This window comes from Lutjanus erythropterus, chromosome 7 (assembly GCF_056507025.1).
Source record: "Lutjanus erythropterus isolate fLutEry1 chromosome 7, fLutEry1.hap2, whole genome shotgun sequence".
NCBI lineage: Eukaryota > Metazoa > Chordata > Actinopteri > Lutjaniformes > Lutjanidae > Lutjanus > Lutjanus erythropterus.
In genome coordinates, this window is record NC_139323.1 from 39,890,484 (window position 1) to 39,914,266 (window position 23,783).

The 23,783-nt window shown below is 41.3% G+C and overlaps 1 protein-coding gene across 1 annotated transcript in view; it reads left to right on the forward strand.

Moving 5' to 3' along the window:
• Positions 1-23,767, forward strand: part of fcho1 (FCH and mu domain containing endocytic adaptor 1) — an 85,916-nt gene extending 62,149 nt beyond the window's left edge. The window contains exons 12-27 of the mRNA XM_084723747.1: positions 180-240; positions 3,249-3,442; positions 4,149-4,173; positions 4,267-4,323; positions 6,225-6,276; positions 7,896-8,020; positions 9,684-10,814; positions 14,322-14,428; positions 14,730-14,925; positions 16,165-16,279; positions 16,400-16,555; positions 16,649-16,781; positions 18,441-18,637; positions 20,385-20,449; positions 22,830-22,997; positions 23,161-23,767. Of these exons, the coding sequence (XP_084579873.1) occupies positions 180-240; positions 3,249-3,442; positions 4,149-4,173; positions 4,267-4,323; positions 6,225-6,276; positions 7,896-8,020; positions 9,684-10,814; positions 14,322-14,428; positions 14,730-14,925; positions 16,165-16,279; positions 16,400-16,555; positions 16,649-16,781; positions 18,441-18,637; positions 20,385-20,449; positions 22,830-22,997; positions 23,161-23,189 (2,811 nt within the window). The 3' untranslated portion in view covers positions 23,190-23,767. The remainder of the gene's footprint in view (positions 1-179; positions 241-3,248; positions 3,443-4,148; positions 4,174-4,266; positions 4,324-6,224; positions 6,277-7,895; positions 8,021-9,683; positions 10,815-14,321; positions 14,429-14,729; positions 14,926-16,164; positions 16,280-16,399; positions 16,556-16,648; positions 16,782-18,440; positions 18,638-20,384; positions 20,450-22,829; positions 22,998-23,160) is intronic.
• Positions 23,768-23,783: the final 16 nt, after the last annotated feature.

A 23,783-nucleotide genomic window follows, 5' to 3' on the forward strand; every position in this document is an offset into this window, starting at 1 on the left:
TAGGGAGCTCTCAGGAGAACATGTAGGCTGCAGGGCTGAGTTACACAGAATAACAAAGTACTTCTGTGTGTCAGATATGTGGCTGAAGTGCCATTTGTCTCTGTGTTGCTGACCCAGCTGGTGTCTGACTCCCTCTCTCTCTCCTGTGTGTGTGTGTGTGTGTGTTTCCATTCATACAGAATTCACCCCTGGAAGTCGACGATGAGGGATTTGTCATCCGAGCTGACAGCACGCAGAATGATATCCTTTTTCTGCTCACACGTGTTCAGCCACACCATAACATCATGTTGCAACTTTTAACTTTTCTTTCTTTCATGAATCATCTTTTATAATCATTCTTTTTCATTTTGGGTGAATGAAGTTACAAAAGGCTGTCGAACTAAAGGCAACAGAAGGCTACAGATTCTCAGAAGTTGAATCGATGAACATCATTCTTCATTCAACATCAGAAGATTTGGTGTTTTGTTTAGCCCAAATTTTTCATCCCATAGGTCTCAACTGGGTTGAGAGTTAGTGACTGTAGCAAATGATTCCTGTTTTTTAATACCTATCAGACCATTCAACGTACCCTTGGGCTCAGATCCCAGTTGGTACAAAATTAAATGTTAATTATGTTAAAAAATGGCCATCATAGGTAATGTCTTAAAATTGTTTATTTAGAGGAAGGAGTTTAAGACAATGACCATGAACCTCAACATCCTCACCTAAAGTCTGTCTGTCTGGTGGGGCGATTCCCCCTCTCTCTCTCCCCAGTTTCCTATCTATTTAGAATTGTCATATCAAATAAAGGCTAAAAAAACAAAAAAATAAACCCCCCTCTTTGACCTTTGCTTGTCAGTTCCCATCCCTTTTTCTTCTTTTATCTGTTATCTTTGTATCATTGACTCTCTAATAAAGGCAGACAAATTAAAGTCCTACAAAAGCAGAAGAATTTAGATATATGAACCAGAGAAAAGTCAGCAACTCTTCCTATTTCTGAAACTGCAACCAGCAAATATTTGGTATTTTGATTCGGAGCCTCAGTCACATCTGTACTGAGCAACACAAGCAAACGAAATGCACCATCTGCTGAGTACAAACAAGGCAGAGTCAGAAGCACGACTGTAAAAACAGCAACTGGAGCCTTCATTAAATTCATCTCTTCACTTCAGCTGGAACACCCACATATTTCGGATTCATAAACACGCCTGAAGGTTATCACAAGCTTGACTCCCTCGCATGACACTTTGCACCGCATTAAGCTTCGTGCGACACAGAATAGACTCTGAAAAGGACCCTAAATGAGATTGAGACATTTTTAAATGAAGTGTAATCAGGAGGTCGGAGGTGAGAGGTGGAGTTTAACCAGTTTGTTCACACAAACGGCTTCGCTCATGGCCTCATTAACTGGAGAGCCGGACAATTATAAAGATATTTATTATCCTATTTCTCAGAGCAAATGACTAAATGCTCCCCCCTTGTTAAATACAAATAAGCTAAAGCAGCTCCACCAGGATGGCATCGGATAATTTGTCCTCCTAACCCGACGCTCCGTGTCTGATCCATTTATCAGCTGCAACTCTCCGTCCTGACAGCTCTGAGATAACAACTCTTCCTGACTTTGTGTCCCCCCACCCTGCCTGGCCCCCACCTGCTCAGAATAGACGGTTCACATTCATCAAAACACCAGACACAAACAAACACACCTCACATGACATGACACAACACGTCCACGTGCAGCGGAGTCCAAAGAAAGGGGAAGAGGAGGTGACTTTCACTGGGGGGCGATGGTGCAGCAGGAAGTGGCAGTTTGCCTGTTTGAAGCTCTGCAGCCCGCCTCCTCCCGCACGCTCGGCGGTGCTTCTGCCTCTGTGCAACACACTGTGTTTTGTGTTGCACTGCAATCTGCGTGCCCGAATAATTTTCTCTGATTTAATATCACAGTGACTCAAATTACTCCCTTTGCTCTTTAAGGAAGTCGGACGTGTGTCCAAATAGTAATATTCAGTGTTGTTCAGGGGTAATAAAATTCTAACCTGTTTGGTTTGTAATGTCATCCTGTTTGGTCTCATATTAATTTTATTTTTGAATAGTGTTCTCATTGGCGGTATAATGTTAGCTCAAGCCTAATTTGATAGCATTTTAAAATTACTTTGGCTCAATTTTTCATTCAGTCAGCAGTTCTCTCAGCCTAAAACCGCCTGCTCTAAATTTTGTCCTCAAAATCTCACATATTAACCCGTGAACCCGTTCACTGCCATCTGATGACCATTTAGATGATTTCTTGTAATTGATCGATACTACAGGACACTTCAGATACCAAAACCTTCTCCCTTGGCTTTAGATCCTGCATTTATATCCAGATTATCAGTTTAGAGATTCAGTCTGCATCGAGCGAAGCAATACATCACACCGTATGTTTATCAGAGCATCAAATCATTTTATTTACAGTGAAATTCAATCGTCGCAGCATTTTGAAATGAGATAGTCACTATCAAACACTGTCTTTCAGTAACTTCCTCTAGATTATACATAAATGGAAACAAGAAAATAAGTTTGATTTCTGCAGAGGTCGACGTAGATTAAGAGCAACTTTTGGAGACTTTCATTATGTATTACTGTAATGTGATGTATTGAAGTCAGTTGTACTTCAGTGCATTAGTTAGCAGCAGTTACATTTTTCATCATTTTAAAGTTCATATTTATCACCTAAAATACATTTGGCTTTCAGTGATGCACCACTGTGAAAGAAAAGAGCAGTGCAGTAAACAACAGTTTATTCTAATGAACAGCGTCAGTCGGTACGTTGGTGCATTTTGACGGTAACTAAAAGCAAAGCCTTTCCAGTAATGGCTCACATTTGTAAAATATGACAGTAGTGCTCAAGTAAGCAGCAGTTGTGTTGCAGTGCTGCTCACGGTTTGTAATGTCGTTCAGGTTCAAGGTAGAATTTATTGTCATTCTCTCCATATACAAGACTCAGTATAATGCATCAGTGCAACACTAAAAGAAATGGGTACAATAAAAAAGACAAAAAAAAAAAACAAGTACAAAGACAGTAAAGTGCAAGTAGTATAAGTGCTAATATTAGGTGATTGGGGTTTTTTTTCACTTTGCAAGTTCTGATTGGTTTTTATTTAATAAAATAAGATAAAAATTGAAGGCCAATTTGAAAGACTTTTGCACATTAAAATGAGTTAAAACATCACCCTTCATTACCCGGTTTACAGTATGAGCTTGTTCTCCTTGACTGTCCTCTCTGTCTGTACGCTGCTCTGACGAGAAGGAGAACAATTTTTACTCCAGCGACTCCGACTTTGATGACGAGGAGCCCAAGAAGTTCCACATCCAGATCAGACCGGTCGCCAGCAGCAACCGCAGCAACTCTGCCGCCACTGAGAAAGAGCTGAAAGCCACCGTTGGGGCGCTGACTCTGCCGCCCAACAGAGGGGCGCGACAACAGGTTGTGTCCATTTATCTAATTTATTTTATTTATTTATTTATTTTTTTGGCATGTCCTCTATGTTTCTTGGGATTTCTCTGAAGACTTGGGCATTTTCCCCCAAGCTGCTGAAATCTAAACCTCTGTGGTGAACCTCCATGTTCAAATCTAAACCTGTCCTAAATTACCAAAAAAGAAAAACAAAATCAGACTTCAGATCCTGCATGGTTATGTTTTTCATTATGTCAATAATTCCCACGGAAAAAACAAACCCGACAAGCAACTCATCACGCTAACAAGTTTAGTTTGTGTAGCTGAAGCCCTGTATTCTCAAAAACTGTTAGAAACCCATCACTGCTCCACAGGGTGACATATTCCTTTATTAGGATGAAAACAGGTGCTGTAGAATATTTGTTTCACTTCTAAATACATCGTTCTGCAGCTGTAAATACTCATCACAGCATCAAAGGGCTGTTAATTTGCAGTTAAAATAGTCCCAAACTAAAATGAGATAAGAACTACAGCGTCCAGCTTGACTTCTTTGTCTTCATCAGCAAGTAGAAACATACCAGCCATAGACACGCGAGGCGAGTCTGAACTGTACGTTGTTTCAGTCTTTTTAAGGGATTTTGTGACAGTAAGGAAAAAATGTATTAAAACACCATCATTCATCTTCACACGAGTCAATTGTTTTGACCAAATCTGTCCCTCTCTGTTGACTTTCCAGGTGTCAATCAAGCGGCATCTCTCCAGTAAGTTCATCCAAATGTGTCTCTCGTAGTCTGTGCGCTGAATGTTATAATAGAGACTTCTGAGAACTGTTGTCTTCTGTTGTGTCTCTGCAGGAAACTCGAGCACAGCAGGAGGTCGCTCAGAAGAAGGCGAGGGTGCCTCCCACAGGGGTGAGCCTGACTTTAATCTGTCGTTCTCTTCTGTCTCTGCCTGTCTGTTTGTCCTTTTTTTTTCAAACTTATTTATTTTTGTATAGAGCTAAAACAGTTAGTTTATTAATACAGTTGTTTTCAAACTGGAGTCCGGGGACCAACAGGGGTCCTTTATTGGTTTGTCGGGGGTCCTCAGCAACAAGATCTTCTATCTGTCTGGTTTTCCTTTTCGAAACTTCTTTGCTTTGTGTAGAACAGAAAATATTAGTTTATTTACAGATGATAGTTGATGAATCATTTTTAGAGGAGACATACGGGGAATTTGAACAGATCACGTTGGGCTCTGGAAGTTATAATGGGAAATTTTTCATAATTTTCTAACACTCTACAGACCAAAAGATTAATTGGCGATCAAAGATTATTTGATGATGAAAATAATCGTTAATTTCAGCCTTAACTTTTCACTGATCATCAACAAAAGATTATCATCAATCTAAGTTGCTTTTTAATAACATCCAAAGTAAAAAAAGAAGGCAACTTGTAGCACAACGTCTCTGCTGGAGAACGTGTGGGAGAACAGAGGCTGACCATTGACATGTTTTCTGGAACTGTACAAAGATGAGGCTATGTTTGGAAAATGTTAAAGCGCTTGTTGAAAATATTTTGAGATATGAACTAACTGCCTTGTGAAGTGACTTGGTAACACTGACGAAATTATGAGAGCAGATCTTCACTGGACTTAAGTTTTACTTGCAACAAGGAAGAAAGTCGTTACCAGAAATTGTCTGACAAATTGATGTAAAGGCTGGAAATTATCCAAGGCATTTTTTGTTATGGAAAAGTTGACTGAGATTCTGATTCTGACTCCCTCTGTGACCTACAAAAGTCAACGAGACCATCACTGAGAAGATCAGCTATTTCTGCACAGTTGTTCTTGGCTTCAACCAGGTCGAATTCTCCTTGAAATCCGATTAAAACGAGGCTGTAGTTACTTTTTTTCCAAGCAAAGTCACATTGAGTCATTTGTTATACAGTTAAAAGGAAGCAGGAGAGGATTTTTTTTATTAATATCACAGTGGAAACACTACAGCTTTTGTCCACAGGGGCCTCCAAATTCAACAAAATATGAACCTTCCTTGTGGTAGCTTTTAAAAGAACTGCAAAAAATGGAACATTTATATGAGACATGACTCCAACTAAATGAATGTCTGTCTGTTCATATCTTTGAAAAAGGTTATCATCAGTTGTAAGTCTGTCGTGTTGTGCATTTGTGCTTGTAATGGAGGTTTTGAGTTATTCTCCTTTCTTTTGTTTGTGGTTGTTATTTGAAAATGATGAAAACTGTCACTCACATTCAGCAATATTTGTCGGATTAGACTGATGATTCCTGTGTGCAGCGTCTCTCTGCCTCCAACATGTTTAGCCCCCCGGTGTTCCCCTCTCGACAGCAAATCTCTTCATCGGCTGACCTTGCATGAACAGCCGCCATCCATTAGTCACAGCCGAGCCCTGTGCTCGTGCTCCGGAGCGTGTTTTATCGCCAACAGGTTCGTTAGCTGCCAGTAGGTTAAGATACAACCTGCTGCTTCGTGGCTGCGAGGAGTCTCCCTCCTTTAAATCCAGCGGTGGCAGGATTAACGATCAGCGGCTGATTAAAGCGGTTACTCTGTGGTGACAGCAGCGGTGGCTGGAGCCCAGTGAGACCGGGCTAATTGCTGGTATTTATCACCATGAAGGTAATGGCTGATGGGTTTTCCCTCATGTCGTCCTATCTCGCTCAATCTCAGCCTCCCCTCAACGCTCTGACGAAGAACACCAGGCTGCTGATTAGTTCTGATTGGGGAACATCCTCTGCAGTGACTCACTCTGTCTCATCCTGTGTGTGTGTGTGTGTGTGTGTGTGTTTTGTCTCTTTACAGATGGAGAGCAGGAGGGCCTACGCAGGTCCACCTCCAGTCCTGATCACAGCAGGTAAGATGTCTCTGACCTTAAACACTCATGTCTGAGAGACATTTGGAGGTTAGATAACGTCGTCCCCGGCCTTTCCTGCAGTTTGAAGCTCCTCGGGTTTCCCCTCCACAGTCTCCTCACCATCACCATCTTCGATTTATTTTTGTCCATCTGCTGGTTTTACCTCAGTCGCCTAATTTCTCTCTCTGTTCTTTCCTCTTTCTTTAATTCCTCTTTAGCTCAGACACAGCACTGACATTTTATGTTACTTGATTTTAATTGTTTTTAACCTCGTCCCTCCCTACCATAAATTCAAGTTTTTCTTTTTCTTTATCATAATACAAAGCTGGGGACCTGAAGATTAATTTACGATGCATCTCGGCCCTGTGTGTCAAGTATTTATAGCCATAAATCTGTAATAAACATGTTTTCTTTTGAAAGTTTAGAGTGTACAAGGGCACTGAAGTGTAATGGCCATGCATGCTCTATCATGTCTCATAAGTTGTTGCAGCAGTTTGTGGATTGATACCATTTATTACACATATTTGGTGCACAATTTAAACATTTTTGACCAACTGAGAATTAATAAAAATGGCTGACAGTTAATAAATTATTGATAAAAATGCAACAGAATATTGAGAGTAAGCTGCATTTTAAAGCTCCATGCATTACTAGAATAATTACTGTAAATAATAGAATTTAATATATTTTATTGCAAACAGGACGATGTAGTTAGTTTTTCCTGTGCTGTCCAGAAAGTGTTGTCCATCTGCCGTCTCCTTAAATCCATAAATGGAGCATAAAATTGTCATTTTCACTGTTTTCACACAACTGGAAATGTGTGTCATTGTCCGAACGGCCTCGCTCGAAAGCGGGGTGACAACCTGGCCAACACAGAGGAGGGAGACGTGATAACCTTTAAATAAGGAGATAATGAGGCTGACTTTCAGACCAGTCTCTCCTGGAAGATTTATAACGTCGGTCTTTGTTGTTCACATGAAAAAAGACAGAAATAGTTGTGTCAAGAATGGAAAAAAAAAAAAGGGGGAACAGAGAGAGAAGTTCAGACGCCGCTCACTTTCTCACCTTGACACAGCTGGACAATCACAATGTGAAGTGGGTGTGAAGGTCTTTTTCAGAAGGTTACAGAAATGCCACTGGTTTGTCTGAAATTCTTCCTGCCAAGCGTAAGATATCGTAGGTGTCAGATTTATCTCTGATTCTGAACTACGACTCTGATTATTGTGTTTTAGGAAACCGTTCACATCACACTCGGAGGTGAAGTACGGCCACTTCGTGTTCATTTCAACCTCGGTTTGAAAACAGAACAGAAGAGAAAACTGATCCCACAGAAATACTTGATCTTCACACATTAATTAGACTTTTATAATTAGAGAGTTTACAGAGTTTTTGGAGTTGAGTAGAGCAAAAAAAAAAACACAACCTACACGTGAAATTGTATTTTCACAACAAAGAAAGTCCCCAATTTCCTCTTTTCTCACTTCCACCCACTCCTCTGTTCTCACTTTCCTTCCCACCGCTCCTCCTCCTCCTCATCCTCCTCATCATCATCATCATCACTCCCTCCATCACTCCTCCACCCTGATTTTCCGTCTCTTCCTCTCCTCGATCTTCTCCAGGTTGAGTTCGACGGCGTCGGGTTCGGACAGTCTGTTCGGACCGCCGCTGGAATCGGCCTTCAAGTCAAAAAGCTTTGACAGTCGGGATCAACTCAGAGAGCAGAGCACTTTCGGCGCCTCTGAATGTAAGAGCTGTTGTTGTGATAAAAAATGTTTTCTTTGTCTGTTTATATTTATATCGTATTGGCCCAAATATAAGATGGCTTATTATAAAGACAGTTTAGAGGTCCAGTGTAGAAGAGTGCGTTTTAACAAGTGAATAACCTTCTAATGATAAGAATCATTGTGTTTTTGTGATCTTAGAATGAACGGTTTATGTCTAGAGAGGACGGGGGTCCAAAGAGTCCGCCATGTCGCTCCAAGTTTTATGACCCCCACAGGTTCTCCTACAGGCTTGGAAGCGCAGAATGAAAAAAGGTGTTTGCAATCTGCAAGCTCACCATCAGATGCCACTAAATCCTACAAACTGGTCCTTTAAGCCAAATTCAAGAGGAAAACATGAATAAACATACACTACTTAGTTGCAGACGAGTCATTTTTCCCTCTTCCCCAGATCTTAACAAACTGACAGTCTGAGCCAGAAGAAGAAAACTTGATCTCCTCCAAATAAAAACAAGAATCGCATCATTGCAACCATCTTAAAACGAGGAGCAGAGGTAGATTACCATTCAACTCAAAATAACTCTTTTAAATATAACCATAGAAAAGATTAAAGCCCTCTGGGTCTCATTAAACAGTTTTATGAGGCTTTCAAAATAAAAAACCCAAAACACAGTCACAGTCTGAGTCAATTTGTTCCCCAATAATTATACTAAGCAGGGCACAAAATTAGCATCAGCTGTCAGCCAAATGCTGGTAAAATATGCAAGTGGCTCATAGATCTGTTCACAAGCCCCCCAAAATGAAAGTGATCTTTTCTGTGTCTGGTAAAATCTGAACTTTGACCTGCCAAAAAAAATCAATTAAATATTTCCTCCCAAATTGTTTTAACTTTAGGGAAAGTCCAGAAATAAATGTGTGTAGTTTTGTATATTTCTCAGAGTTTCAACAGCTGATGGGAAAATCCTATTAGGTCTGGCTTTTGAAAAATGAGTATGTCACACAACAAAACCATTGAGTTACTTGGCTAACGCTCATGTCTGGGGTCTCCAGGACTCGGCCTGTCGTGCATACAGACCCATTTTTGGCCATCTTTGGGTGTTAGGTGGAGGTGAAACAAAGGCAAAACTGGAGGGAAACACGGGGTGAGGTTAAGGTAACAGCTGATCCAACAGAGTGTTCAGGTTCTCGTTGGTTAATGTGAACTTTTTCAACTAACACTCGCACTCCATGAGAGTGAGTGACCGTACATATTCAGAAGAAACGAGCCAAGAAAACTTGCTAGCCAGTTTTGCCTCCACCTAAACTCCTACCAACAGAAGAGGGGTTTATATGAGTCAACAAAATGAGCTTCAGCTAACGGGCTAAAGGTGACAGTATGCGGGCTCACCTGTAGCCGTTCAGACGTGGTGCTCCATCCGTTTATTTATAGACATTAAACACATAGAAAAGAGGTTTGAACCAAAAGTTTAGCAGGTAAAACGCCCACCTGTGGCATGCCCCTTCCAAACTAACACCTGCTGTGTGGCCAGATTGTGTTGTATTTGGACCAATAAGCTTATTTGCTGTTGATACTGTGTAACGTTATTTATTTCTTTACAGCAGATCATTAAAGTCTAATTACATTTTTGTGAGTTCTTTGTTTCACTCTGGTATCACTCTTATCTCCTGTCATGTGTTGTCTGTCAGATGCTGCCTTCTCGTCCGACTCCTCCTCTCCGGAGAACGTTGAAGACTCTGGCCTGGACTCACCTTCCCATCAGCCCCTGGGGCCTTCCCCCGAGCCGGTGGGGTGGGCAGCGTGGCCTCCCGTGTCCCAGAGTAAAGAGCAGACGCAGACGCTGGGACGACCTGCGGATCCTTTCCTCTCCGCTTTCCGGGACCCGTCCCCTGGTCGGAGTCCTCACCCGCAGGACGACCCCGCCGGCGTCTGGTCCGTCGCCCCGTCACGTCCCTCTCGTGTCCCCCCAGACATGGACCCCTCGTCCATGCGGTTCCCTGCCTTCTCGCAGTCCCTGCCTCCACCTGAGATGGAGTCATCGGTGTGGAACTGCAAACACATCCCCCCCGAGGACCCCTTCCTCGCCGCATTTGAGAGGACGGTCACCCAAGAGGCTCTCAACCTGTCTGACGCCTGGGCGCGTCCGCCGCCTCGCCCCGCCCAGGAGGGCAGGGGGATGGATGTGCGAGGGGACCCGTTCTCCATGACTCTCGCCGACACCAAGACACTCCCAACCTCCTCCTCCTCCTCCTCTTCATCCTCCTCTAATCGTAAAGACAGAGACAGGAAACGAGACCGCAGCCTCCCGCCTCCTGTCACCTCTGATGACCCGTTTGCGATCACGATGATTGGCAGCCCCACGCATCAGTCGTCTCTGGCTGCGGCGGCAGGGTTAATCCCTCCACACAGCAGCAGCAGCAGCAGTAGCAGTGGCGGTGGCGGCGGTGGCGGCGGTGGTATCGGCTCCACCAGCAGCAGCAGACTGGGACTGGACGCCAACTCCAACTCTTTGCCCACAGCTCAGCCCAAGAAGGAGCTGATCCACTGGAACTCTGTCCACAACCCGTTTAATGAAGGCGTCTCCGGAGCGCCCAGTGGCTCCAAAACACAGGAGGGAGGAGGAAAAGGAGACGGAGGAGGAGGAGGAGGAGGAGGAGAGAGGAGAAAACACAGATCATCAGAGAGCGAACCACGCAGGAACGCTCCTCCGCTCACGAGGCATTCAGGACCACAGGAGGATCTGTGTTTCTCCACAGACAAAGATCAAGACTGCCTGGATCTGAACACACAGATAACATGCAGTGTCAGCTCTCACAAGGGTACGCATTTCTTTCTTTTTTCTCCATTTAAGTTTTTATTAAGTTTTCCTGCTAATATTTGTCAGTTATATGTCATCTGCATGCATCTCTTTGCACAAAAATGTTTTTCTATTTTGTTATTTTCATGCTTTAAAAGTTACCAATAATGCAGGAAACACAGTGTGTGAAACTCAGGACCCCCAGACTCTCTGCTTTGGTTTTGAAATCTTCCCTTCTTTGAGGTTTTAACGTCGGCAAGTATGGAGGAAGCACTTCTGCTTTTGTTCACAGGGGCCTCCTTGTAGTAGCTCTAAATACATGATGTAAGTTTGCTAGGTCCAATAAATTAACAAAAGAAATTCACAAAATGTCAAGCACAGAAATACTCTTAGACCTAATTTCTTTATTAAACTGAAAAACACACACTTTCTGAATCAAAGTTTCTTTTACCAAACTATGGTGAGTTCACTTGACTTCATTTAAACTTCATAGAAAAACAAAATAAAACCATGAAAAAACTCAACACCATCTTGATTTTTCTCCCCACTGTTCCATCAGTCACTAACTCTAGTTTGAACAACTTTGATTTGTTGCATTAGATGTGAAAATATTGATTCTACAGTCTTTTCCTCTCACTCAGTCTTTGGCTCAGTGGGTGTGGACGGTGCCACTGTGTCCCTGAGCTGTCCTTCACTAGTTTTTGCAGGCAGACCATTAAAATGTCAAAGAAATTGACCAGAAAGATGGACTAGCCAATAGCTGAATAGCCGATCATTTCAGGCCGGCAAGAGTTGTTGTCTTCCTCTCCTTGAAAAATATGTTGTGGAATGAAAATAAAATAAAAAAACAAAAGAAAAAGCTGCATAGAAAATCCAGATACCCACTCAACAATATGATGAAATGAAAAGAAAACTTCCCATCTTCCAAACTACCTTTTAATCTAAAATCCTTGCGGGATGCCATCATATTTATTTATTGGTTTATTTAACAGGGATAGTATAAATTAATAAACAATTCTGTAAATGTGGTGGAATAAGCCAACAGACTATTTTTCATCAGTAGTCCCAGGACAGATGTTACAACGTCTCCCTGAAAAAAACAGAATATAAGATTAAAACTGCAGTTGTTTATCATTTATAAGTGTGCAGAATAATAATAAAAATAAAAAGAAACATCACTCAGGACAGGTTCTAATTAAAACATGCAACACAGACACATAATACCAGACAGTCAAAACAATGAAACGAGGTGATATTAATGTTAATTAAAATATGGATGAATAAGACGACATTCATCTGCATTATTAGTCAATAATAGAAACATGAAAAGCAGAAGCTCAGACATTAAAAGCGTGTATGAAATATAAAATACATTAATCACTTGCTTTTGTTCAAAGTGACGTAAATCAAAGAGAAGCCTCTGAGACATGTTGCATGTTCCACCTGGAACAAGTGCAGAGGAGGCAAAAATAAACACTTTCTTTACTCAAGTAGAAGTACAGATACTTATGTAAAAAAGTTTCTCTCAGCTGTTTCTACACAAAGTTAACTTCTACGATGTTTTCATCTTGTGTCTATGTGTGATGTGCACTGATAGATACATCCTCTTCATGCGTTATCGTGACATGCATTTAGGTTCAAATCTGTCTTGATGTTGGGAAGGCGGTGCACAATCTTGCAAAAATAAAAATTATCAAGAACTTAAGTACAGGAACAAAGTACTTTCACTTCACACCTCTACACAAGTGCTGCAAGGCTGCAGATGCATGAAGTAATGCGTGGCTGTGTATCAGATGAGATTCTTGGAAGAGAGAGAGAGAAAAAAAAAGGGAGCAAATGTGACTTGAACTCTACTCAAGCAGCAGAAAGGAACGAGTGGAGAACAATGAAACGTAGAGTGACACGAACTGTTCTTGGTTGGTTGAAGAATAGATGTGCTGATGCATTTTGGACCATTTGTGGAGGTTTTACTGTGAGTGCTGGCAGCTCTGACAGAAGTTACAGCTGTGAAGGAAAAAGATAAGCACACTCACACACTCACACACTCACACACTCAGATAAAACCTGGGCCCAATCCCAGTGTCCACACTCACTGACTCACAGACTTTGAGGGTTCAGGGCCGTCCCACTGTCAAATCGTCTCTCGCAGAAGTTTTGAGCCTCCTCTGCATCTCTGGAAACTTACCCACAGTTCATAGCGTTGTGTTGAACACGGGGTTACCAGGAGAAGCCTGAGAAAACAACTTATACGGATTTAATCGTACCAACCAGAACTACTGAAAGTGCACAGTTTGATAAGTTTGATGTTTGGGGATTTTTGTCTTTGATAACTCTGAACCAAGACAGTTAAGTTAAGATATATTTTCACGTATGAGGTCCTCTGCTCTTCATCAGTTTAATTCTGTGGAGCAGATTTCTAACAAAAGCACTGAGACATGGTTTTAATTAATCAACATGAATTCTAATCCTTCCATCAGGACGCTGCCAGATCAGTCCCCTTAATTCAGGGTTTATTCATCTAAACCTGTTTTTAGTTTATAAATAAACTAAAAGGATTTTTTTATTGTAATTACACACAATCCCTTGAATGATGACAGAAACTATAAGCTGAGAGTTTTATGGTTATTAGTCGACTGAGGATCTGTTTATTCACCTGCTGTCAGTTTCTATTTTGATAACTGATTAAACATTTTGGTCAAAAATGTCAAACATTACTTTTAAAATGTGAGGATTTACTGATTTTTCTCTGTATTATGTGATACAAAACTAAATATATTTGGATTTTGGGCTGCTGAACAGAGAAAACAAGTGATTTGAAGGCCCCCCCCTTCAGGAAACTATGATTATAAAAATTCTCAAATTTTTGGCATTTTATGAGAAACAATTAAGCAATTAATCAAATAATATTAATGGCAGATTAATTGGTAATGAAAATTATAAATAGTTGCAGCCCTAACTTGTCTCATGTCATATCTTCATCATAAATTCATACAAATGAGAATCAGGTTTATTACCAGTAGGTTTAAACATACGAGGAGTTTTCCTTGTTGTTCAGCAAAGTTATCAGTGGGAAAGTAGAGAGAAAGATAAAAAGCAAATACTGCATGTCAAGAAGTATGAATAGAAAACAAATTTGAGAAAATGTGGAAAAATAATGTAAAAATAGATACCATATGTCATTTAAATCAAAGAGCTGGACAGTTTTGTGTTGGAATAAATGAAAAGTTGCTGTTTAAGTGAGAACAAGTGATGCAGGATTTTCTTTTTTTCTTTCTCACTAAAGAGGAAAAAATCTCTTTCAAGAATATTCAGATGCTGCATCCCTCAATTAAACCAACACAAACAAAATGTCGTCAGGTTTTTTTGCCAGCTTGTTTTGGCAGCGCGTCTCGTTCTGCTCGTCTCCGGCTGCTCTGGACACAACTTCTGACTGATTTCAGCGGCCGACCGTCTCTTTATAATCTTGTTTCACTCTGTGATTCAGATCGGCTTTGAGTCACTCTGTGTGCCTTTTGTGCGTCTCTGTCAGGGTCCAAACACAACTTCAGACAGGACACGACTGAAGTGGTCTCAGCTGCTCCTCCGAGAGCGGCGCGCGCCAAGAGGACTTCAGGCCGACTCAGCGGCTGTGAGAGGGTGAGTATCAATCATGAGACTCATCATTTTAACTGTTTGACTTAATTATGACTTTGGTCTTGTAATATTTCTTTCTATTTAGGAGGTTTCACTCAGTTTTTCCCCACAGGAGTAGTCCTAAAACTCTGTTGTATCATTTAGATATGAAGGGCATTAGAAATTAGAAAAATAAGCTGTGATTGCAGATGATTGTTTTCCACATTCGTAAAACGTTGTAATGCAATGCAACAATGTAAATGAGGGCGTCATCTTTAAGGAAATGGCTCCATTATTGAGCGAACTTTGTCCCTGTGTGTTTCAGTCCCGGTCTCTGTGCTCCTCCCCGCTGCCGGAGCCCAGCCCGTCGCTCACCTCCTCCTCCTCCTCCAGCCCCAGCGAGTGGGGGCCTCAGGCCAGGGACGGCGACTGGGGGGGTCAGAACCGAGCGGCCAGTCCTGCCAGGGCGGGACAATCTTCACCGCTCCCCTACCAGCACCAGGACCACCAACAAAGACAGCGTACGCCTCAGAACATAAATAAAGTTACACTGCAGGATTTCTATTTCGAATGTTTACGTCCCCGAAAATATCTGACCTCGACTATACTGACTTGTATCTGTGCAGAGTTTGTGATTGGAGATGTCTGTGCACTTCCCTCAAATCTGAGACTCAGACGCACCAGAGCAAGCTAGGTTTGCTAAATGTGGAAACCAATCGCTGAAATGCAGACAAAGAAAACTGAAACCTCGAGCACAGAACGGACTTATCAGTACAGAGAGTGAGAGTTAGCATTAGCCGTGTCTGATACAAGGTAACAAACAAAAAACGTTAACTACACTTAGTATTCTGATACGTATGCTAGTCACTGATTTTTGTGCACAAGAATTTTTGTGCACAGGCGGTGGTGGGCGGGGCCTGACACCAACCTCCAGCCCCTTTTCTGATTTTTTTTTTCTTTTTATAGAGGAAAACCATGTAAAATGAAATATTATTGATACAGAGTATTTTTACACACTTTAAAACATGTATGGAGAGGAATTTTAAGGAATTTTCTGATAGTTTGGGAAATATGCTTATTGGTGCAACATGAAAATATTGATCGTGCAGCCAGGAGACTGTTAGCTTAGCTAGCCTGTACAGCACTACAAAAACTGAAGGTATAATCCTGCACATACATTTCTAGAATTTCCCATTTATTCTTTTTTGATTTTGTACAAATTAAACAAACAATATATATAATATGTTGACTAATTAAAGGTGGTTGAAGGTGGATTTTTTTTTTTTTACCTTCGCACAGAGTCAGGCTAGCTGTTTTTGGTATTTGTGCAAAGCTAAGCTAACTGGCTGCTGACGGTGGTTTCATGTGAGAGTGATGTTCTTGTCATCTAACTGGCTGATTGCAGCGGGCAGCCGGTACTCTGGACAATGCTTGTGATTGTTTCAGTGTCTCTCCGCTCTGTGGAGAACAAATGCCACAGTCTATTTTTGATGATGACGAGCAGGAAGTCAGGCACAGGAAAGGCAGAGAGAAAAAGGTCAGTTTTCAAAATAAAATACACTGTGCAGAAAGAAAGAAACCATTAAGTAAGTTGGCCTGAGAAGAACCACAGAAATCAAGAGAAAATGACAAAATCTACTAAATCTGAGCAAGTCAACGATATCAGACAGTGAAACGAATTTCCCCAAAATGTTGAACTATTCCTTAAACCCTGACTTGATTCAGGCATGACTCAGAATGATCACGTTTGTCCTCCTCAGTGCACCTGTCTCGAGGCCCCAGTCCCATCTCCCTCAGCACACAGGAGGCGTGGCCGGTGGCTGCAGCCATAACAGAATATATCAACGCTTACTTCAAAGGAGGACAACACAACCGGTCAGCGTGAGGCTACTGTCTGAAAAATAATCACAGAAAACCGTTTGCATTTTCCCTCGGAGGCAGCTGAGTTAACAAGATTCATTTTAATTCAGTTTGTGTGTTTGCTTCTTTCTCCAGATGTCTGGTGAAGATCACCGGCGACCTGACGATGTCCTTCCCCGCAGGCATCACACGGATCTTCACAGCCAACCCCAACGTTCCCGTGCTCAGCTTCAGGCTGGTCAACGTCTCGAGGATCGATCACTTCCTGCCAAACCAAAAGCTGCTCTACAGGTCAGCCGCCCTCCGCGGTTTGAATCACAGCTGTTGTTTTTGCTGTTGTTTCGCCGTCGTCCTGACCGTCCTGCCGCCTGTGTGTCTCCGCAGTGATCCGTCTCAGAGTGACCCGGACGCCAGAGACTTCTGGTTCAACATGCAGGCGCTGCAGGTCTACCTGCAGAGAGAAGCTGAACTCAACCCGCAAGCGTCCTACTACAACGTCGGCCTGCTCAAGTATCAGGTCAGGAGTTAAAGTCACTGATTGAGTTTGACTCAGGGGTCTGAGATGATGTGTGGGCCTGGAGAGGTCATGAAGAAATCAATAAAACATTATCAAGTTTAAATTTTACACATTTGAAATGATCATAAAATATTCAGTACTGATGCTTTATTTTAGAAGTCCTCAACTCCCAAATAATATCCATTATTACTGGAAAGAAAATATAAATTTTCTTGAAAATAAAAATACTAGAAACTGTTTTCTACATATCTGTTGAATTTTATGTTTCCTTTTAAACAAATTTAACATTCCTGCAGGGTCGGGAGGCGTCTCTGTCTTACTCATGTAACTGGAATTATCTGTATGTGTATATTATCTTTTTTGTCTTTTATCTTTAAACTTTTATGTCAGTTATTGGAAATTACTCAGAGATTAGAGGCCCATGAAATAAAGCATTATTAGATTTTCTATGACATGAAAATAACACCAAACTGACTTTGTTTCAAATATTGTTATTGAGCCAAAGAAGATTATACAATACTCATATTCATTTATATGAGAAACATAATATAGATAATATAAAATTATATTTGCATCCATTCACAGAGAGGAGGAGGAGGAGGAGCTGTATCTAAAATAAACAAAAGAAGAGAGGAAAAGAAATAAAAATAAATAATTAAATTAAATAAATGATCATACTAAATAAAAGAGACACCTTCTGAAACCTGTCCTGTTTCCCTGTCCTCTGCCCGTCTCTCGTCTCTTTTACTCAGCAGAATGACACAGTGTGTAAATATGCAGCACCTGTTAATACTGAGCACATCAAAACGATGACATATGGAAAAAAAAAAAAAGTGAAAACACGGCAAAATATGTTTTAAAGTTTGGATTTTTAAAAAGCAGTAAGACTTAATAAATCTTTGATTGTATGTGCAGAGGACAGCGTGTCTTTTTTTGCCTTTTGTTGTCCAGCTGTTCTCTTCTTCTGCACACCTGCGATTTTCTTTTGCTCTTTGATATTTGTGATTCTTCCACGTCTCGCTTTGATGGCAGCTTTGCACACTGCTGGTGAAATCTGAACTGGAAGAATAAAGAAAAACACTCGATGAGAAGCGTGTCCAAACTTTTGACTGCTGCTGTTTACGTCCGTCATGTTCATTCACACATTAAAAAAACAGATGATATATATATATATATAAAAAAAAGATAGGATTGTATTTTATAACTGGACCAATACAGGGGACAGTTTTTCAAAATAAAACAAATTAAAAAATGTAGTTAAAAAAAATAAAAGATAAAATAAACATGTATATAGTAAATAAAAGAGACATAAAATACATGTGAATCTAAGAATAGAAATAACTCAGATAAGACAATTTAGGACGTTTATCTTCCACCTCCTGTCCTGTCCCCTTCGCTTCTCACTCATTGACTCATTAAATAAAATCAGATAATGGATAAACATCAGCTTACAACTCTGGAACTTCTGTGTGGAACCTTTAATCTTATCCTTTCCAACTGTAAAGGACGTCAGAAGGACCTGACGTACCAAAGACCAAAGAGATGCACCTTTGGGGCGAAGTACGAAGCTAAAGAAAAGATATATGGTGTTTATTTTTGCACAAACCTGCTCTGGACTCTTTGTTCAGTCGTTAAAAAAAGTCTCCGTTGTGTCCTCAGGTGTCGTCTCAGGACCCGGGTCGGGCTCCCCTCCTGCTGTCTGCGGAGTGTCAGCGCAGCGGCACGGTGACCCGGGTGTCTCTGGATTACCACTGTTGCCCCGCCACGGCGCCCTCCACCCAGCTCACCGCCGTCCAGGTGCTGCTGCCGTTAGACCACACCGCCACAGACCTGCAGTGCCAACCGCCCGCCTCCTGGTGAGCTCTGACGCCGTGATGACGGACGGATAACACGCAGTTTGTCTTCACTGTCAACTGTCAGCTGGTTCAGCCAGAGTTTACTGTGTTATTTATTCAATGAATGTGATCAGTAAGATTATTGTAACGCAGCAACAGAATAAATGAAGCATATAATCATAATATATGAGCAGGAGCATCTCTAATGACTTCAGAGGAACACAGAGAAGAATACAGAGAAGGTCAGACTGTTGGTTTATCACAGTAATATGTTCTTTAAAAGCTGCAGCTGAAGTTATTTTCATCATCACTTCATCTGTTGATCATTTTGTTGATTAATTGTCTTTACAAAATGTCAGAAAATATCAGAAAATGCCCAGATTCATAACATATTCTGATATCTGTTTGTCTGACCAACTGTCCAAAACCTCAAGATATTCAGTTTGTTGTCATGGGAGAGTAAGAAAATTACATGGACTTAATTGTCTTAATTGTCAGAATTGCTGCAGATTAATTTACTGTTAATCAACTAATCAATGAGTCTTATAGTCGTGTTTGTTTCAGCTCCAGTGTGCTTCATACAGTAAACCTCCAATCATTATTAGTCAATCAATCAGTGGGTTAATTGTCTATAACAGATGAATCAATTACTTCACATCTATCAGTGATATGAAGAGTCTGTAGCCATGGTAACGGCTTTGAGCTAAATGCTAACATGCTAATGTTTAACAAGTATAAAGGTTACTAATGTCTGAATTTCATGACGGTTCATCCAGTATTTGTTGAGACAGTTTACTCTAAACCACCTCATGGTGGCAGGAGAGGAAAAGACAGAGAATCATTAAAGCCGGGAGGAATCCGTCCTCTGGGGACCATGAATGTCTGAACCAAACTGATTTGGCAGTTCGTCCAACAGTTGCTGAGCTATTTCAGTCTGGACCGGCACTGCCATCCACAGGGTGGCTAAAAATACCAAACATTTGTTGTTTCCAGCTACTCAAATGTGACGATTTGCTACTTTTTTTCTGCTGTTTTTGTCTGTTATTATGAAAACTGAAAATGGATTTTAGAAAAGTGATCGACCAAAACTGCTGCGATCAATATTTTTATGATTTCCTGACATTCTGCAGCATATACCGTACTCCAGACATGAGGTGTGGACTTGAGTCACATGACTTGCACTTGAGTCACGAATTTGGTGATTTAGACGAAGACTTGCAGCTCAACTTGGACTCAAACACCAGTGACTCGTGACCTCACTTGGACTTTTTTCTGAATCGACTGATGATAACGCTGTTCACTCTCAGCACGTCAACACTTAATTCCCCAGATCTGGAAAAAAAAAAGATACCAAAGATCGTGTTGAATGAATTGCTGTTCGCAAAACAGGTGCAGGCCTGAAAATTACAGATGGACAGTCTGCTGCCCCCAAAGTGGCATTAAATTTAGTGAAGAGTGCACTGTGACTTCTTTAGGACACTAAACCTGCAGTTTGGGACTTTAGTGCAAAGACTTGAGATTTACTTGCAAATATAATGAGTATATTCTAAATAATTAATCACAAAAAGCAATACACAGACGAATCAAAAATGAAAATAATTGTTGGTTGCTGCTCTAAAAATAACAGAAATGCTGAGAACCACGAGTGACACGTCAGTGAAGAATTTCAGCATCGCTGTGATGGATAAGAGGAGAAATTTCAAACAGAGTTGTAAAGGGAGGAGAAGAAGCAGATTCGGCCTCACTGACTGTTTATTTGTCTCTGCAGGAACGCTGAGGAAAGACGGCTGCTGTGGAAACTCCCCAACCTCTCCCCGACCAATCACAGCAAAGGTCAGAGCTCCACTGCCGCAGCTGCTGCTGCTCTCTTCTCTGTTTATTTAGTACGTCACTGAACAAGGAAAGATCGGTAAAGTTTGATAAGAAAATGTTCACTAGAAAGCAAAAGGGGAAAAACTTCCAACTTGACATCCATCTAACTCACAGCCTCAGCCTGTTTTGTGTCTGTCATAATAAGGAGCCATCTGATTCTCATTAAAATTATGAGCTGAATTTTCTATTTCATCACCTTCTCGACAAGTTCGCGTCTCGACATTGTGTCATACAAATGCAGAGATGAGTAATTAAGAGTTTCGTGAAGAGATCTCATCCTTCTCTTTGTAAGCAGCTAAACTCTGAAGGCGTATCATTAGCTTCTAACAACAGAATTAGCATTTGAAGGTGGCAGCTGCTCTCGTCAGCCTGCTGGAGGTGAGCAAAATGAACAAGTGGAGGTTCTTCTGCATACTGATCCGACACAAAGACCAACATCAAATGTTCCTCTTGTATTTTGTGTCTAGTTGATTGTTGCTCTTATTTTTATGACCTTCACGCTGCACAGATAAGAGGCGGCGCATAATGGAGGCTTTGTGGCTCTAATTTAAGATGGAAAAGTCTAAAATTGAATTAAATTTGAGCTCAAGGTCTCCTTCACCTCACCTGGGTGCCTCTTTGTACCAGACACCCACATTTCCTCTTTTTATTTTGCTCAATTTTTTCATCTAATGATATATTATTACCTCGGTGTGAAGCTGCAGGCCTGGAGAGCAGAGAAAGAGAGACTATTCATAGCTGTCAGTGATCGATGGGATGTTAGAGGCTGAAAACGTTTATAGTTAGAAGACTTCTTCTCCGGTTTATGAGCCAGTGACAAAGCACTGAAAGGTCACCATAACTCCTCCCCGCCCTGATGCTAAAAATACTGTTTTCCTGCACAACATTTCCTTATCGCTAAAATAAAAGTGCAGCTTTACATGAATAATGTCTGGCAGTGTTGAGTCATTTATGTGTTTTGCTGGACGTCTTGTAAACCAGAGCGTCTGTGTCAGAGAGGTTTGTCAGTTTGATGACAGCTGAAAAGAAGCCGTGCAGTCGTTCATCCTAAATTTATCTCCGTTTCTCCTCATATTTCTTCACGCTTTTTTTTAATCAGACATAATTAATGTTTGAACACGCAGATCAAAAGATGATAAGACTTCAGTTGAGCCAAAGCTTCATTTCATTCATGCGCTCTGTGGTTGAAGCCTTTTATCTGCCCCGACCTGGACTCAAGGAGGCTCAGGCGGGCAGCAAGAACAAGCAGTGTACTGTAACTTGACAATAACAAGTCCTGCCCTGTAAGTTGATCAGCTGTTTATAACCGTCGGTTGTCTGTTGATGTAAAGTTCAGCTTGTCATCCTGTAAACAAAATCCCATAATGAGGTTGGATTTTCTAGAGCCTGAAAACAGAGCCAAGAGGAGGAACAAAAGTTTTCTCTCAGGCCACTTGAATTACAGCATGCTGAAGATTATTATGGATTTTTTCTCCAATGACAAAAACAATCAGCTGCCTACTCCAGCTTTAAATGTAACCTAGAAGTCCTTTTGTTTTGTCCTTTTTTAAACCAAAGCAAAAGACCTGACAATGTTTAGTCTCTCGTCTTGATTGTTCAGTCAAGTTTGTGTTCATGTTGTTACCACTTTAAGAAGCTGTACGTTTTAACCATTTAGCCATTAAGTTTAGCCGCTCATTCTGATTTCTCTATTTGCTTGCTAACTAGTGTTCTGCCTTCACACATTTTTTTGTCACTTTTTATGCCTTTGCGCTGGTGACGGCTGTGGCCGGAGGCGTTTCTGTTCTTGTGAACGAGAGGAATTCTTCAAATTTGGCACAAACGCCGACTTGGACTGAAGGATGAACTGATTTTTTTGGCCGTAACCCCAGATTTCGTCCACTAATGACAAAACTTCATGCAAATGTCTGATAGGCTAAAATGATTGAGTGATGACATTTTATATCCAAAAGGTCAAAGGTCAGCCTCACTGTGACATCATAATGTTCAGCTCTCTTTCAGTCGTCTGTCCTCCTCTGTAAAGAAGTGAAGACAGCAAGTTTCTCATTGGAATTAATGTCAAAAGTTTTGACCACATATATAAGTTTGGACAGACATGGATGTAAACTTTGTTACTTTTTCCATTAGTTGTATAAAATAGAAAAGTGCACTTAAATGTTGGGATATTTTTATACTAAAGAAATAATCAGCCCTTCAAAGTAAGAAGCTGCATGAAAACCTCTTCTTTATGGTAGTTACATCAATAAAAGAAAGCGCTGAGCGTGTTGACAAAGACACACCTGCTGTGTTTATGATCCGTTACCGTCTCTGAGGTCACGTCCCTCATGTCTCTGTGTCTCAGGCTCAGGGACTCTGTGTGCCAGCTGGCAGTGCCTGGAGGTTCCCCGCGGCCCTCCACCCAGCCTGGCCGTTCAGTTCGTGGGCTCTGGGGCCTCGCTGTCGGGCATGGACGTGGAGCTGGTGGGCAGCCGCTACCGCATGTCGCTGGTCAAGAAAAGATTTGCCACAGGTGACGCTGTGAAGACACACGTGTTCGTTTTCTTACACTGTGCTGCATTAACACGACACATTTTATTCTAACACTGTTGGAATAGTTAGAGAAGTCAGGTTGCGCTTTACTTTGGCGGCGCATTTCCTTTCTGTGCATTGATGTTTTGTCGTGTGTTTCACAGGGAAGTACATGGCCGGTTGCTCCTTGTGATTCGCGTGACGGACCGTCGCTGTGGGTTCAGAGAACTTTGCACTTTTTCTGGACGGAGGAGGGGGAGAGGTGATCGGTGGTAAGACATTAAAACTGGAGACGAGGCACCTTGACGCTCAGCCTTGAAGGATGATGTGCACTTACTTCTGATGTTGTCCTGCTGTTCTAGGACCAAGCCTTCTCTTCTTCTTCTTCTTCTTCTTCTCCTCTAATTTAAGTTGTGTGTCGTACACTCAGTCATGCTGCCTTTAGCAGGACGGAAACTCTTTTTCTATTCAATCTCTGCAAACTAAACTACATGTCAGAACTTTTCATCAGTTAGAGGAAAGGAAAACGTGTGAATAAAGCTAAACATATTATTGTCTGGAAATGAGTTGCCATGGAAACTAGGATTTTTAAATATGTAAATACTGTATGGACAAAATCTCTAGAGCATCTTAAAAGGATCAAACAAGTCATTTGTGAGCAAAATCTTCTACCAAACCTTAGAAAAAGAAATGTTTGTAAATCTGCTGTTTGTTCCAAATAGAGGTTTTGTGATGTTGAATATTTGATAAAAATAAATGTGCTCAAACCTTTTTGGTTTACACCAAT